Source organism: Tasmannia lanceolata, unplaced genomic scaffold (genome assembly GCF_043159265.1).
Source record: "Tasmannia lanceolata isolate RefF3 unplaced genomic scaffold, GAP_Taslan_0.1 ptg000008l, whole genome shotgun sequence".
Taxonomy (NCBI): domain Eukaryota; kingdom Viridiplantae; phylum Streptophyta; class Magnoliopsida; order Canellales; family Winteraceae; genus Tasmannia; species Tasmannia lanceolata.
The window spans coordinates 31608590-31625000 of record NW_027518685.1 but is presented as its reverse complement, the minus strand read 5'-3'; the positions used below and the strand labels follow the sequence as shown (position 1 = coordinate 31625000).

The window sequence follows — 16411 nt, the reverse complement described above, 5'->3', positions numbered from 1 at the left end:
GAGGTTCGACAATGTTGTTGCTTGAGTGCTTTAAAGAAAAAGAGCCCATTGTACCTTTTAATCCTAAAATCATACTTTTTTATTTTCCTTATTTTGTCTTGGAGGGGAGGAGCGCGCATGCGTGTCGCGGGGGGTGTCTTCGTTGATTTTTGGGTTTTATGTTCTAAAATTTTTCTTTTTACATTTTAAAGGATTTTTCCATGGGTGAAAAAAAGGAATGATTGTTATCTTAATCCTATTAACTAGCTTTTATCGTTCAACAAAAAAAGAGAATCTTAGTATTGTGCTTTCCCTTCATCTATTTTCATTTTCTAGGTTTTTCTCATTAGTTAAATTTTGGATTTTTAACACAAATTTCCATCTTTTAATTTTCAATTAACAATTTTCTTTTGACAATTTAAGCATCCATTTTATTGGTTCCATTGAGATCTATTGGAAAGTTGCCTTATTTCCCATACATGGTCGGAAGGCAAATAGGAAATTCCTACAAATTCCTATTTTAGGGTTTGGAAACCCAAAGCACATAAAAAGAGAATTGTTTTCTCTTTTGGGCTGCGGCAAACAAGAGAGGGGTGACTGAGAGAGAGAGAGAGAGAAAGAGAAGGAGAGAAAGAGAGAGGGAAGAGAGAGAGGAAGAAGAAAGTGGGTTTTTCTTTGGGTATTTTCTTGGGTTCCTCTTGGAGCTTTCTCTTAGGCTTTCTTATGTTCGCAACAAATTTCACATGCATGAAACATGAGGATCAAACACATAAAATAAATTGGGATCAAATTTCCCTCTTGCGAGAAGAGGTTTTATTAATTTTGGTAGGGATCGTACACTTCCGGCTTTATTGGCCGTTAATTACATTTCTTGCACAAAGAAAATACCTCTGATTATCCATCAAGAGGTTCCCTATCTAAATACATTTTTTTATTATCATCCCAAAAAGGTCCTGTATAGAGAGAATTTGACTCTCTGATGATTTTTGTTTGACTCTTTTGTAAAAGATTCTCCCGGAAGAGAGAAACCTTTGAGTCATCTCAAATAATTTTATTTAGACTCTTTTGTAAGAGAGTTCTCCGAAAGAAGAACTCTCTTGAGTCATTTCATCTTTCTCCCGGATCCCGGCAGAGAAAGGTCTTTCTTTCATCTTTCTCCCAGATCCCGGAAGAGAAAGGTCTTTTGGCATCTTTCTCCCGTACACCGGAAGAGAAAGTTCTTTTCATCTTTCTCCCGTTCACCGGTAGAGAAAGGTCTTCTATCTTTTCATCTTTCTCCCGTAAACCGGTAGAGAAAGGTCTTCTGGCATCTTTCTCCCATACACCGGTAGAGAAATGTCTTCTTTTCATCTTTCTCCCACCGGTAGAGAAAGGTCTTCTTTTCATCTTTCTCCCGTACACCGATAGAGAAAGGTCTTCTATCTTTTCACCTTTCTCCCATAAACAAGTAGAGAAAGGTCTTTTGGCATCTTTCTCCCGTACGCCGGTAGAGAAAGGTCTTCTTTTCATCTTTCTCCCGTACACCGGTAGAGAAAGGTCTTCTATCTTTTCATCTTTCCCACGTAAACCAGTAGAGAAAGGTCTTCTGGCATCTTTTGAGTTTCCTGGAAGAGATTCAAAAGGACTTCTCTCATTTTCTAGATGTAGTCTGCAAAAAAACTAGAAAAAAGAACTGAAATGGAAAAAGAACTGTTAGTTTTTGGGATTCTTTCTCCGCTTCCTTCTTTTTTTTCTTCCTTTGCGTAACTTCTTTCCTCTAAAAGATGCGATCCCCTTAGCGTAGCTTTTTCTCGCCAGGATTGGATCAGGATGCCTTTCCAAAGGATCCTCCCTCTTATTTATAGAGGTTCCTTGGAGTGGTTGGCAACTGCCACCTCACCCCTTATCTTTAATTTCACGATCTCCACTTTCTCTTTTTTGAGTCGCTGTGAGCCTGTGAATGCCACCTCACCCATATCTTTCCACGATTTCAACTTACCTCTTTTATGGGAAGTTATGTAACCTCTTTTGAAAGTTGGTGATTATCGCAAAAGTCTAAACTTTAGTGGATTAAGGAATTTTCTCATTTTCACTTAAGTGTCTTTTTTTTGCATATATCCCTTTATTTTAGGAGTAACGTAACGTGTAACACTTCTTTTTTATTTACTAAGGGATTTTACTTTTATCCCCTTTTTGTAAAATTTCGAGTTCAACATCTTCTTACATTATTCTCTTGGGGTTTTCTCTCGGGTTTCTCTCGGTGTACGATCTTGGGTTTGAGAAGCAAGGAAAGGGTTGCGGGTTTGTGGGTTTGGGTTTTAATCCATTGTAATCCCTGTATATTGTTTTTCATAGTGGAAGATCGTGTTCCTCGCCCATGGAGTAGGCTTGGCCGAACTTTGGGTTTTAACCCATTGTAATCCTTGTATATTGTTTTTCATAGTGGAATACAATGTTTCTCGCCCGTGGAGTAGGCTTGGCCAAACAAGTAAAATCTTGGTGTTCATCTTGTGGCTTGAGTTATTACTTTTACTTTTCTGTTTAATTTGTGCACGATCGGATTGTTTTGCTCGGCGGATTTTCTCAACAAGTGGTATCAGAGCTGTGGTTGGAGCGATCGTCGAGGCCGGGTGAAGTGATCGTGGGTGTTGTAGTTGGATCGCGGTTAGAGCGATCTTTGAGAGTAGAAAGATTGTCCAAGAAAGATTCTACTCAGTTCAACATCGACAGATTTGACGGAAATGGCAGTTTCATCCTATTGCAGATGAGGGTGAAAGACATCCTAGTTCAACAGGGCTTGGCTAAGGCGTTGAAGGGAAATGATGGAAAGCCGGAAAAGATGACGGGTGCCGAGTGGGAAGACATAGAGTCGAAGGCGGTCAGCACGATTCGATTATGTTTGGCAGATAGCGTTATGTTTAACGTTATGGAAGAAGAAGATGCGCCTAAGTTATAGGAGAAGTTGGAAAAGCTTTACATGTCAAAAGGCTTGGCCAACCGGTTGTATCTGAAGCGGCAATTGTACTGGCTGAAGATGCAGGAAGGCGGGGATCTTCTAGAACATATTACGGTGTTCAACAAGCTTGTGGATCAGCTCCACAAGGTTGATGAAAAGTTGAAGGAAGAAGACAAGGCCCTTTTGCTTCTTACTTCACTTCCTGATTCGTATGACAACATAGTGACGACTTTGTTGTATGGCAAGGATACAATAAAGTCTGAGGAAGTCACGGTATCGCTCTTATCAAATGAGATGCAAAAGAAACATGTTCTTGGTGTAAGCGAAGAGCATGGGTCGGTTGTTCATGGTGGGAATCAAAGAGAAAGGTCATCTGACAGGGGATCAGGAAAAGGCAGGTCAAGATCCAGTGTCGGCGGACAGGATTTGCAATGTTACCGTTGTGAGGAATATGGCCACATCAAGCAGGATTGTCCAAAGCGAGCTGACCAGGTGGACAATGGTGCTATGAATACCGCGGTGGCAGTAACGGATGAGCAGGGTGAAGAGTTTGGAGATGTTCTCACAGTCTCCACAGGTAATCACACTTCTCCTCATGATGAGTGGATTTTAGATTCAGGGTGCTCTGTTCATGTATGCACCAGGAAGGAATATTTTGATATGTTACAGAAGACAAGGGCAGATGTAGTGTCTTTGGGTGACGGGTCTACTATGACGTTACAGGCGTTAGAACGATGAAGATCAAAATGTTTGATGGAGTGGTTCGTACCTTGGGTAGTGAGGCGAATGTCCCAAAGATACGGAAAAATCTAGTACATCTTGGCCGATTGGACTCCAAGGGTTGCAGGTTTTCAGCTGCAGGTGAAGCCATGAAAATCACACGCAGCTGTATGGTTCTAATGAAAGGAGAGGAGTGTGGCGGATTATATCGTCTGGTCGGGGACACGATGACTAGTGTTCCTAAGATCTCGATGATTAGTTAGAAACGGAGTCGTAGCGCATGCACGCGTAGGGTCTCTTTCGCAGTTGGTGCAGAGACGAGTTTCCAGATTGCAGACGATGGTGAGAGGATGACAGTACATGCGTTGGGGAGGATGAATCGAGATCCCTCTCTAGGGTTGACTAGGTGAGTCAATGGGTTGGCAGCTACACATTTGTGTTGGCCGTGTTGATCGAATCAGGAGGAGTCAGAACCAAGGTGATTCAAGGGTGTGTAGCTGGTACTTCAAAAGGCCAATGGTAGTTAGGGGTGGGCATGGTTCCGGTTCAACCCGAAGAACCGAACCGAACCGGCCTATTTGGTTCGGTTCGGTTCCGATTCTAGGATCCTGGAACCGTGAGAATTCGGTTCGGCTCTGGGTTTGGGATCTTGGAACCGAGAACCGAGTAGGATCATATCCCCCCAATACGGTTTCCGTGAGAAAAAAATGGTTTACACTTTACACTTACTGCTTGAGGATAAATTCACCCCCCTTTAACATTTTGCTTTGCCTTTAAAGTTTTATTCGTAAGTTCTTAAAAACGAATAAAATCTCAATCGTTAGATGGTGGTTTATTAAATTTTGCTGAACAGGTTTATTAAACTTACATGGTGGTTTTATTAAACTCTCTCGTGAACAGCCCATGCATTCCATTCATTCATCCAATAAATGGGAAAAAAATTTAAAATAAAGGTTGGGTAAACCCAGAACCGAACCGAACCGATCAAGTTCGGTTATGGTTCGGTTCGATTCCAAAGATATATGGTTCGGTTCTGGTTCCGAATTCTGGGAACCGAATGCATATGGTTCGGTTCTGGGTATACCCCGAAACCGAACCGAACCAAACCATGACCACCCCTAACGGTAGTTTGCGGCAATAGCGGACCGGTGGCAACATCAACGAAAAATCTTCAGGTGGCTAGGAAATAAGCCAAGGTGGAGATTGTTGGAAAGTTGCCTTATTTCCCATACGTGGTGGGAAGGCAAATAGGAAATTCCTAGACATTCCTATTTTAGGGTTTGGAAACCCAAAGCACATAAAAAGAGAATTGTTTTCTCTTTTGGGCTGCGGTAAACAAGAGAGAGAGAGAGAGAGAGAGAGAGAGAGAGAGAGAAGAGAAGGGGAGAGAGACAGAGGAGAAGAGAAGAGAGAGGAAGAAGAAAGTGGTTTTTTCTTTGGGTATTTTCTTGGGTTCCTCTTGGAGCTTTCTCTTGGGTTTTCTTCTTGGGTTATTCTCTTGGGGTTTTCTCTCGGGTTTCTCTCGGTGTACAATCTTTGGTTTGAGAAGCAAGTAAAGGGTTGCGGGTTTGTGGGTTTGGGTTTTAATCCATTGTAATCCTTGTATATTGTTTTTCATAGGGGAAGATCGTGTTTCTCGCCCGTGGAGTAGGCTTGACCGAACCACGTAAAATCTTGGTGTTCATGTTGTGGCTTGAGTTATTACTTTTATTTTTCCGTTTAATTTGTGCATGATTGGATTGTTTTGCCCGGCGGATTTTCTCAACAAGATCATGCAATCTAGGGTTTTTGAAAATGCTTGATGGAGGTGCCGTGACCCTCTGTCATAATTAGAGTGATTTGACAATGTTGTTGACATAGCGGTTCAAATGGAAAACATGGCCTATAGTTTTTCTAATACAGTTATTAGGTTTTTGTTTTTTTTTCTTATGATCTTCACTTTGATGTTTCTTAATTCCTTTTTTGGTGCACATAGCACTTGCCTTTTTGCTAATAAAGTATACTAAAAGCAAGAAAGTGTTAATAAACCATTCATTTAAAAAGAGAGATAAATAAAAGTTGTTTGCCAAACAGCCAATTTTGCACGTCCGGTAACACAGTTCATAACATAAGATAGGTATGTTTTGTGTATCTAGGAATTTGAAGGGACCTCAAATGGTGTTGGCAGTCACAGTAAAAGCAGCAGTATTTGTACTAGATGTAAGAACTAAAAGATGGGGGATCAACTAATTTTTGAAAACCTTAATGCATAGGAGACATTGAAGAAAGGGAACCACATCATGCAAATATTTCAGTTAGGATATCTGATTTCTAAAAATTCAGGAAGCCCATGTAAATTGAAGCATGGAAGTTCTGATTAAATGGAAAAAAAAACAGAATGGAAAACCAAATGGTCTGAAAAGCTAGGAGGAGACTAACCTGTCGCACAACTGCAGATGAGACTTCAGCAAAACTGAGATCAGGGTATGGCATGTCACAACAGTAAATCTCCCATAAGCAAATGCCAAAGCTGTATACGTCACATCTTCTATTATAAGGCTTACCATCGAGGACCTGTAGGGTTTCTTTGTCAGAATTCTAGAAGCAATAGCAGAAAAGATCAAGAAATTTTTTTCTCACTTACGATTCAGTTTTCATAGAATAAAGAATGCCCAAAAGTCCCTTTACCCACTCATTATTTTGTTTGAAAGATGACATATTTCATTAATTCTCAGAAAAGCATTCGGGACCAGAGGTCCCAGCCTGCATTACAAGAGAAAAGCATGAATTGGCACAGGTATACCTGTAACCAATGAAGTATACACACAGAACTTTACCCACTCATTATTATCACATAATAATAAGCCAGTCAGCAAAAGTTACAGATTTTGATCACTTTTTAGGCCCAGGTAGCTTTAATCGCGTATTTTGGTCACTAATGAAAATAAATAATCAAAAGTTTGCCTTAATAGAATTGCAAGCTGTGAATACCTCTGGCGCCATGTACCCGAGGGTACCGGTTTCGCCAGTCATGTCCCTTGGATTCTGAGCTTCAACACGAGCAACTCCAAAATCAGCAATCTTTAGATTTCTATTAATATCTAGCAACATATTTTCAGTTTTAACATCACGATGTACAATCTTTCTTGAATGTAGGTAGCTCAAACTGCAAAATCAGAGAAAGATGAGATAATTAATCATTTGAAAACTACTTCTTTTGTATTCAAGGGCAATAAAAAACAGCTCACCCTCTGGCAAGGTCCAAGGCAAGCTGAATCACTATCTTATAAGCAAGTTTCTTCCTCCTATTCTTTATCAGATACTGTTTCAGTGTTCCCCCGGGAAGATACTCCACTACAACACAACATGCTTTAGATGGAAGGGAACTATCACCATCATTTGAAGGATTTTTGGGAGGAACCTTGAGTTCTGAAGTTCCCATTGATGCTCCAACAAACTGCAACATGTAATTAAAAAGAAAAACAATTTGACCATAAGATTCAAAACTGTCACCAAACAAAAAGAAAGCATATCCTGCACCGAGAACCAAGGTTAGAGAGCAAAACTACAAAAGCTAATATAGCCAAATAAAACAATCTGTGTTAACCATGAAAGCTAGCCAAAACAGGGGTCAAATTTTCCATAATTGATCTCTAACATGACTTGTGATTAGATTGGCCAAGATTAGTAAAGGTTGAAACAATTTATTTAAAGAAGTGCTCACCTTTGTAACATTTGGATGGTCAAGCTTATGCCAAACAGCAACCTCCTGTTTAAATGATGCCCGAAGAGCAGCAGTTTCAGTATTTGTAGCAAAATCACCCTCTCCCCAGTCCAAAACCTTCACTATAAAAAGGAAAATAGAACTATGCAGTGAGACTTTAATCGCAATAATAAGAATAGATCATTACCTTTATTACATATTCATTTGATTTTATTAAATATTCATTTCAAGGTCTGATGATAGCATCCAAGGACAGGATGGAGTCTCCTTCTCCTTCATGCTAATTTTCAATGCAAAATGTCACCTACACCACATAACTAGTACAACTAATTCGAATGCAATCTTCATCAGAAGACCCCCAAGTCATGGATTGAAAATCTCACCACGAATAACCAATGTTGGTCACATGACTGGAACTACTTAGCCGAAATAAGAGGTCTAGACTTACACAGCCAACAAATACACACTATGGAATGCCATGGCCCAAAAATCAATATATTCAATCTAGATGATACAACCATCTAACTAACTGATCTTTTGATCATTGAATTTAAACCCTTGCGGCCTTTCACATATAACTTTTGGACAGTCCACAAAGTTTTGACTCTTGATTGGCTAATTGAAATCATTTGACCATATTGAATTTAGGACGTGAGCAATGCAAGGTTGGCCCACTGTGCCGACAATATGGATAGATGAAGGTGGGCCATATGTACCTAAATGTAGGTTTCATTAAAATATGGAGTCGGGTGCCATTGGATCATTTCCCCATATGAAGGGTACTGTTAGGGTGCTCTTGGAGCATGGTAATGGTTGGATGAATTGATCAACTTTTAAAACAGTTACCAGTATCAAGTATATCCTTTCAACTATTTTTCTCCTCCAAGGGCTGGATTCCAATGCTCCTAGAGTCTCGCAAGGACCTAAGTGTGTGTGTGTGTGTGTGTGTGTGTGTGTGAGAGAGAGAGAGAGAGAGAGAGAGAGAGAGAGGACATATACATATACCTATGCATATATACACACACACTTTATATGGTTCCTGCGTGTACATGCTAGCTCCCTTGACATTTGATCCAAGGATCAAGAGGATCCTTGAATTTATCCTCTTGATCCTTGGATCAAATATCAAGGGTGGTTGCGCCTGCATGCACACATGGTTCGAATCACCGACCAACATCATTGAGTATGGTTCAAATTCATCCGTATCGGTAGGGCATGATTACTCATATGATATTCAGGTTTGACAAGATTATAGGAAATTTGGGTGTAATTTACGCAGATTTTTTTCTATTTTCTATTTTTTTCAATTTCTTTTGTAATTTTTAATCTTTTAAAGGCAATTTTATGTGTTGTGTATTGATCTATACAGTTGTTAGGCTAGATCTATCAAGTTATGCATGGTTTTGACTTTATTTCTTCGTTTTATTTATTTATTTTTTGTTTGTGTTAATGTTTATCTTCATTATATAAAAAAAAAAAATTTTTTTTTTTTTTTTTTTAAATTGACATATATATATTATAACTCGAGAAACTATATGGTGTAAGGCCTTGCAACAATAAGACCTTTGTACGGTGGAAGTACCACGCTTGACATTTGATCCAATAGCAGCTCCTCAAAAAGTGAGCTGCTGTTGGATCAAATATCAAGGGCGGTACCCCTACCATATTGTTGTAAGGCCTTACACCATATAAAATCTCATTATAACTCAAACTAGAATTACATAAATTAGGGACCAGCGGTCCCTTACATATTTACAACGTCTGGAATCGAGGGGATCACCACTCGGCCATAAGAAAACCAAAAAAACCAATTCCTTAACACTTTAGCACCATCCCATCCATAAGGTTACATCCTTCGAACACTATAACCATCTGAACAAAATACCTCTATCTCACTACCCCTGAGAAAAACCTTGCAATTGTCAAAACCTGTACTACTTTCTATTGGATAGCTCTCCTTAAGATGAGCATTTTTGTAAGTCCGACAGAAACCTAACAATCTCATAAGCGAAGACCTCCTCATTGCGACTGATAGCCGAGAGCTCCGCATCAGATGATTCCTTTTCTTCAGATGCCCTTTTCTGATTGATCATAGCCTCCAACTTCTGAATCCCTGATGCTTTATCTCCTTCCCACCGAAGAAGCCTCAAGTTCTTTTCATCCACCAGCACCTTAGTAAAGAAAGGATGCTTATGCATGGGCGAATGAGTGTCTTTAACGTTGCGCAACCCAGTTACGCTAAAAAATACTTCCAGCCTTCTATTAGCCGCCTCTTTGAAAACCTTCCATTGTCTCTTCAAGAAGTCCCTAATGACTTCTCTCGGTGTTGGCAATAGTTTTGAAGCTAATTCTTCATTGTATACCATAGCTTTTATCTTGCATAACGTTTCCTCCATCTCGATTAAATCCACAGACCATTTCCTCTTCCGACCCAACACTAGAGAACTCGAAGAGGAGGGTCGAGCAATGGATGAATCGTTCAAGTTTTCCATCAGGTATTCTGGAGAGTTTTCTGTCTCTCCACTCTTAATATTTAGAAGGAAAGCGTGGAGGGACAAGTGATGGGTGCAGAAAAGGTCCAAGTGGGGCACACATATTTGGTTGGGCTAAACCATGTCCCCGGTTTATTGATTCAATTGGGTTGGGTTCACGGTTCGCAACTTTCATATGAACCTGGTTCAGTTTCTTGGTTCTCTTCATTGATTTTTCTCGATTTGCTAATTTGGTTTCCTATCGTTTATTAATGCAGTTCACTCTATTTATGAGGAAGAGGGGATTTGATATTTTTACCCCTACATTTTTTTATTTCACTTCTTTTATGGACTAGGTTGATGCCACTATTACATTACTATAGTATAATCTATTTGTTTATATAAAAAAATCCTATGGGGCCATCTGCCAAAGTGACTGGCACATTTCATAATGCAATTCCTTCTCCCACTTCACATTTTCAATGCCCTTTACTTAATCATCAACTTTTTTAGGTCACCGCGTAGAGGGCCCATCACTTGCTATTTATTTATGAAAAACAACGCATTGAGCCATTTGTCTTTCTTTTATGTACTTTTATCTTATATTACTTTGAGAGCTTCCTACTGACTTTACATAAATGAGTAATTTAAGGAAGAGAGTTGCTAGAAAAGTTTGAAAACGGAAATTCCTGGAAATTCAACTTGTTGAAACACAAATTGACGCTTTCATCATTTGGCTGAGTTCAAAATTCTTTCTTTCTTCCAAATTATTGCAAACTTTATTGCAATTGGTCCGCGCAATATGATTCTGTGACAAGTGAACCAAGTAACATTGATCCAAGGCATTCATCTGTTGGTCCCCACAGTGGATAGTCTGCATCAAAAAACGCGTTCATAGGATGATCCTAACCCTTCGATTTGTGGAGGTTTCTATACCGGTTTTTTTTTTTTTTTAAAAAAAAAATTTTGAGTCGTCCATTTTACACCAAATATATCAAAGGGTAAGGATCACCCATGCATGTATCAGTCTTTTTTTTTTCTATATGCCCATTTTTTATCATCTTTTCTGTATTTTTCGATAGTTACCTTTCTTTCTTGTTTGGCATTTTAAAAATTGACCTAGACTCATCTGTAAGCTTATTCTTGTTGGTTTCCTATTTGTTTTGTTTTAATTACTATAGAACCTGATAGTGTTTATGCAATTATGTTAGCATTTAGCTTTTTTTATTGAATATACTGTATGATCATTTCTTTAGTTGAAATAGTTAAAGTAGTAACCAAAAGTACTTGACAAACAAGCAGACAAATAGGAAAACGATATGCTCACCAACACAGTAAAAATCGAATAAACAACAATAATTGTTTCTAGTTAAAGAAGATTTGCCAAAAAATATTACAAATAAAAGTAAAGGAAAAAGTGCACAGCTCTGTTTTTTGGACCATGAGAATTCATCTGCCCCGATTGACATGCATATCACTAATGCGAACGATATGACCAGAAACATATTGTTTCGGCATTCAGACGATATGCTGACTAATATCGATATTTTGAACCTTAAGCACACACACATACAGGGAGCCGATATCCACAACTATATTTTTTTATAATGGCGCCCTATTTACTTGTCCTTTATGACCCGTAAGGTTTTATTGAATAGAAAGCGACCAAAATGCCCTTTACTGTCAGTATGCTTGAATAGATAAAGAAAACATAGGAATTAGGGAAGAAAAGGAAAGAATAAGTGACCCAAAGAGAACATGGCAGAAAAGGACAAGAGGTGAAATAGGAAATGATGAATTAGTTGGCTTCTCCTTGGGCTAATTCAAATTCGGATTTTGCTCCATTAGTTTAATTATAGGACACTTCTTATTTATTCTAATAGACATTTACCTCTTACCACGCTTTCTTCTTCAGGTAATAATCAAAAAGGGAATAATGGATGGTGGGTTTTGCATACAAGCTCATCCACAATTTAAACAATAAGAGTTTCAGGATTAATTCGGTATTTTCTTTCTTTTGATGCCTGAACCCTCAGTGTGCAAAAAATGGAGGGGAATTGGGAAAGAGACCTCTCTGCCAACATGTTCCCTTCACCCGATAACTTTTCCATTCATGCCACTGAAATAACATTTTAGGATTTCCCCCCACCTATTGCCAATGTCGACCTTCCAATGGAAATCCCCCATCTATAGACCCAATGCATTCAACATTCCTTATCTATCTCATCTAGAGCTTCTTAAGACACAAACAACTGTCTATAGTTTCTTCCAATCTTGAGAAAAGGAAGCTTGACTCATTAGGCATAATTGCAGTTTTATTTTCCCCAGAAGCTAGCCATCTATGAAAATTTGTTTGCTCAGTTCTGAAAGTCAATAAAAAATGGTTTTGGTTGAGCATAAGATCTGAGATACCATTGAAAAATACAGTAGCTTGTAATCAGCTCAGATATATGCACATAGCATCTTAAAATTTGGTCTTCTCTTTCTTAAAATGTTAAGTTCTTTAAAATCAAGACTCAAGAACAAGTTAGAGACATTTGGGCACTTAACCTAGTTTTCATCCAACTCAAACTAATGGCTTCACAGAGTCCATGTCAAGCTTTGAGTCTTAAACTTTGATTTACACAACATTTGGATTGATGTCGGCTGAACTCCTTGCAACAAAACTTTTTGCGTGCAGTCTGAACTCTAAAATAAATGAATTATTCCATTTCTGCTACTAATGGCTCCAACTCAAACTCACAGCTGCACAGACTCCATGTGGAGTTCTCAATTTCAGGACCTTGATTTATGCAACATTTGGGCTGATGTATGCCAGACTCCCGACTATAGGTAATGCGACAAAAGTAGTTGTAAGCAGTCTAAACTCAAATAAGTTAATTATTTCATTTTCATGCTACTAATGACAAATACCTTACTCATGTTCTGTATTTTCATATAATTCAAACGTTTTACCGTTTTCATTTTTCAAATGTTTGCATATTGAACTTATCATTGAGAAGCCATCCGAACTTCTGATTTTTCTTATTTAGGTGTGTAATTTGGCTTGCAAAAAAAGGTGAATGGAGCTAGAAAATGAAATCAGTTTCTAGGATAATGTTAACCAAGTGACCCTGAAAGATGGCAGTTCACTTATTACATTTTGTGTTAGGTTCACTCGTGAAGAGAGAGAGAGAGAGAGAGAGAGAGAGAGAGAGAGAGAGAGAGAGAGAGAGAGAGAGAGAGAGACTAACACAGACACTGCCAAGTGCAGTCAAGATTAAAATAAGTAGAATGGTAGATCACACCAATATAATTAAAAGCAAGATGCTTTTAAGGTACAAATAATCCAAGAATATTCATATGACTTGGATAACTAAATATCCATTTACACTTTCCAAGTACACACAAACAAATATTTTAAGAGGAATTAGAATATTACAAATATTCATATATGCTTGTCAGCTACCCACAAACAAATATTTTAGGAGGAATTAGTATATTACTAATATTCATATTCATATATGCTTTTCAGGTACCCGCAGACAAACATTTTAAGAGGAATCAGAATATTACTTAAAGATATTCAAAGCAGCTGCAACCAAATATCCTGTTGATTGGAGATTACAACATGAAGAGGATTAGGTCCAACTAGTAATCACCCTCATCGTCCAAAATGGCATGGACAACCAATCGTACACTGTTATTATAGATAAAAGGACCACAACTCAGCAATGCGACAGTTAACCATGTCTTTGGAGTCAGAGCTTATCTATGTGACCAAGTTAAACAATTATACATCTAAAATGATTATAAAAATAAAATAAAAAACTTCTGGGCAAACAGTGGAACAACCAGTAAGCAATTCCAAGCCTAACATCCAATTGAGCAAAAAGATAGACCCGCACTTAAAAAAAACCAAATACTTAAAAATTGAAATGAATGGGACAAAAAGATAGACCTGCAACAACTTGGCCATCATAGACGCTGCGATACACGGTCCCATAAGTCCCATGAGCTATAACACTCCTTATATCAAGTTTAGACAAATCAATCTCCCATTCTTCCTTTGGCCTTTGGGTGTCTTTCGCCCTCGACCAGACCCTGCTAAGGTGCTTCTCTAACTGGCAATCCAAACTCTTCAAATCAATCCGATCCGCTCTGAAAAACACATCCGTATTACTTACACTCCCAACACCCTTCACTTTTGACTCCAAGCCTCCGTCCCCTACATCGGGTTTCTTGGGTGTTACCACACTCCCCACATCCTCACCAGTTCTCAAGTCCATAATTTCAAATCCTGATGAAAATTCGGCAGTCCAAGAAACACCACAAAAACCCTAAGATACCAGAGAACCCTGTAAAATAAATAAGAACTCACACAAAATCAACTAAATCAGCAAAATCCAATCCAGTTCCTTTTATAAAATAAGCAAAAAATCAAACGTAATCTGCTATAATTATTTTTATTCTTCACCATCAAATTTAAGACCAAATGGCACAATCAAAGCACCATAAAAACCCAACTGAGTTACTCCCAAAAACAGCAAAAAGAGAAAAATGGAATGTTTAAAACCTCCCTTACCACCCCAATTTCAACTAAAAATTTTCTTAACATAAACCTTTTTTCGTTGAATTTCCCACAAATAAAAATAACTATGATAAGATCCAATAAAACATAAAAACTTCCATCCAAATTCTTTACACCCAATACTCACTTTACAAAGGAAAAGAAGAAAACCGAAATACCAAAATCCAATCAGATAGGAATCCAACCCCACAATCAAATAAATGATCAGTATAGGAAAAAAATCCCAACTCTGAAAAAAAAATCCCAACTTTTGAAAAAAAATCCCTACTTTCCACTTTTAGCAGCTCAGAAATAAATCCTATCCCCGGAAAAATCTTACCAAGCATCAACCCCAGGCAACATACGATAAACCTCAATAAAAGAAATCCCAACAATCCAAAAACCAATACAAAGACCCCAAAAAAACCTCAAAATCAAAGCTGAAATCCCATCAAGAAAAAAAGCTAAAGAATAAAACCCAGAAAGCAAATGAGGAAAAAAAGACCAACTTCTTATGGCAACCCAAAGTCCAAAAACCCTTTAAAAATTCAAAATCAAAGCTGAAATCCAAAACCCATCAAGAAAAAAATGTAAAGAATAAAACCCAAAAAGCAAATAAAGAAATAAAGACAAGCAAGAAAAAAGGAGCCGGATTCATTGACCGTGGCATAAAATGAAATAAAACCCTACCTAAAACTCAATGGCTGAAATCCCCTTTGTTTTCTTTTTGCATTTTGTTCTTTCAACGGTCGAAGACAGAGTAAAAAGAAGCTTACATTCGTTGACTAAAATTAACCAAGAAATGAAGGGAGAGAAAAAAGGTCTCTCCCCAAAAACAAGAGCCGTGAATGGTTCCAAACAAAAACACCAGAAAAAGGCAAAAACAGAACAAAACGTGGGGGAGAGAGAGAAACCTTTCTTTTTTCTTTTTCTTTTTTACTTAAACCTGCCTAGCTTTTAACGATTTTACCGGTTTGGCGCGTTGGAATCTCCGAATGACTAAATTGCCCTTCATTTTCATTCTTAAATTGCTCCAGACCACGGTGTTTTGAGTTTTGACACCTATTTTCTATCCTTTTTCTCATTGCCAAAGTCCGCGGATTTCCCTGTTTGGTTTGCTGGACAAACATTTTTTAGGAAATTTTTTCCCTAGGATTTTTTTTTATTTCTACAAATTTAAGAGGACACGGTTAGGTCTAGTCTATGAATGGGTCTCGGTGGGACCCATCCCGGTATGGGACTGGTTTAAAGAGCCTTGCCTGATGCATTCTATAGCTCTGGAGCTTTTGGCGTATTGGTAAGGTTAATAACATATACAAGAAAAACATTTGGATTCCACGAAAAATATTTCTAATGGAATTTTTTTTCTTTCCATGATTTAGATGGAAATGATTTGATTGTCACTAATTTAGAATGATATTATCACAAATTGAAGTCCTAAAAATTGAATAGGGTTTACTTAAGTTATCTTTTTTTTATGTAGGCTGAGGAGATCACGGATTAGTTTTTCTTGTTGCTAGAATTTGCGGTTTTCACTAAAAGGCCCTCTTTTGATTATAGGATTTTTTTTGGAAAAGTTTGGAAAGGAAAAATATTTCTAAAATTTTCTATTCTAACACGAGGAATATATATAACTTGAAGAAACCCTATTCAATTTGGAAATTAGAAGGACCTTCAATTTATGATAATATCCTTCTAAATTAACCATAAACACATTATTTCCCTCTAAATCACGGAAAGAAAAAAAAACCCCGGAAATTTTTCATCAAAAATGTTTTTCCTGCAATCCAAACAAGGCAAGTATGTACCCATCAATATGTTAGGGACACACCCCTTGTACTGTAGTGGACCTTATACACAACACACGTGCCAAGGCCGTCCCCAAACATGTTCTGTAATGGTGTCACACTGTCACGTTAGTAAGATAGGGGTATGTTTGTCATTTTATAAAAAGAAAGATTTTCTTGCCACGAAAATTCGGGGAGATGATAGATGAGTACCCTTTTTTCTCTTCTCCGACATCATTATCGGCTGTGAAGTTCAAACCTCTCTCA

At 38.0% G+C, this 16411-nt stretch overlaps 1 protein-coding gene across 1 annotated transcript in view; it reads right to left on the bottom strand.

Moving 5' to 3' along the window:
- The window catches only part of LOC143885194 (Protein kinase superfamily protein), a 25051-nt gene extending 9823 nt beyond the window's left edge, over positions 1 to 15228 (bottom strand). The window contains exons 1-6 of the mRNA XM_077389244.1: positions 15048 to 15228; positions 13749 to 14145; positions 7338 to 7459; positions 6862 to 7070; positions 6605 to 6779; positions 6053 to 6187 (exon numbers count right to left, since the gene is read on the bottom strand). Coding sequence (XP_077245359.1) covers positions 6053 to 6187; positions 6605 to 6779; positions 6862 to 7070; positions 7338 to 7459; positions 13749 to 14076 — 969 coding nt within the window. The 5' untranslated portion in view covers positions 14077 to 14145; positions 15048 to 15228. The remainder of the gene's footprint in view (positions 1 to 6052; positions 6188 to 6604; positions 6780 to 6861; positions 7071 to 7337; positions 7460 to 13748; positions 14146 to 15047) is intronic.
- Positions 15229 to 16411: the final 1183 nt, after the last annotated feature.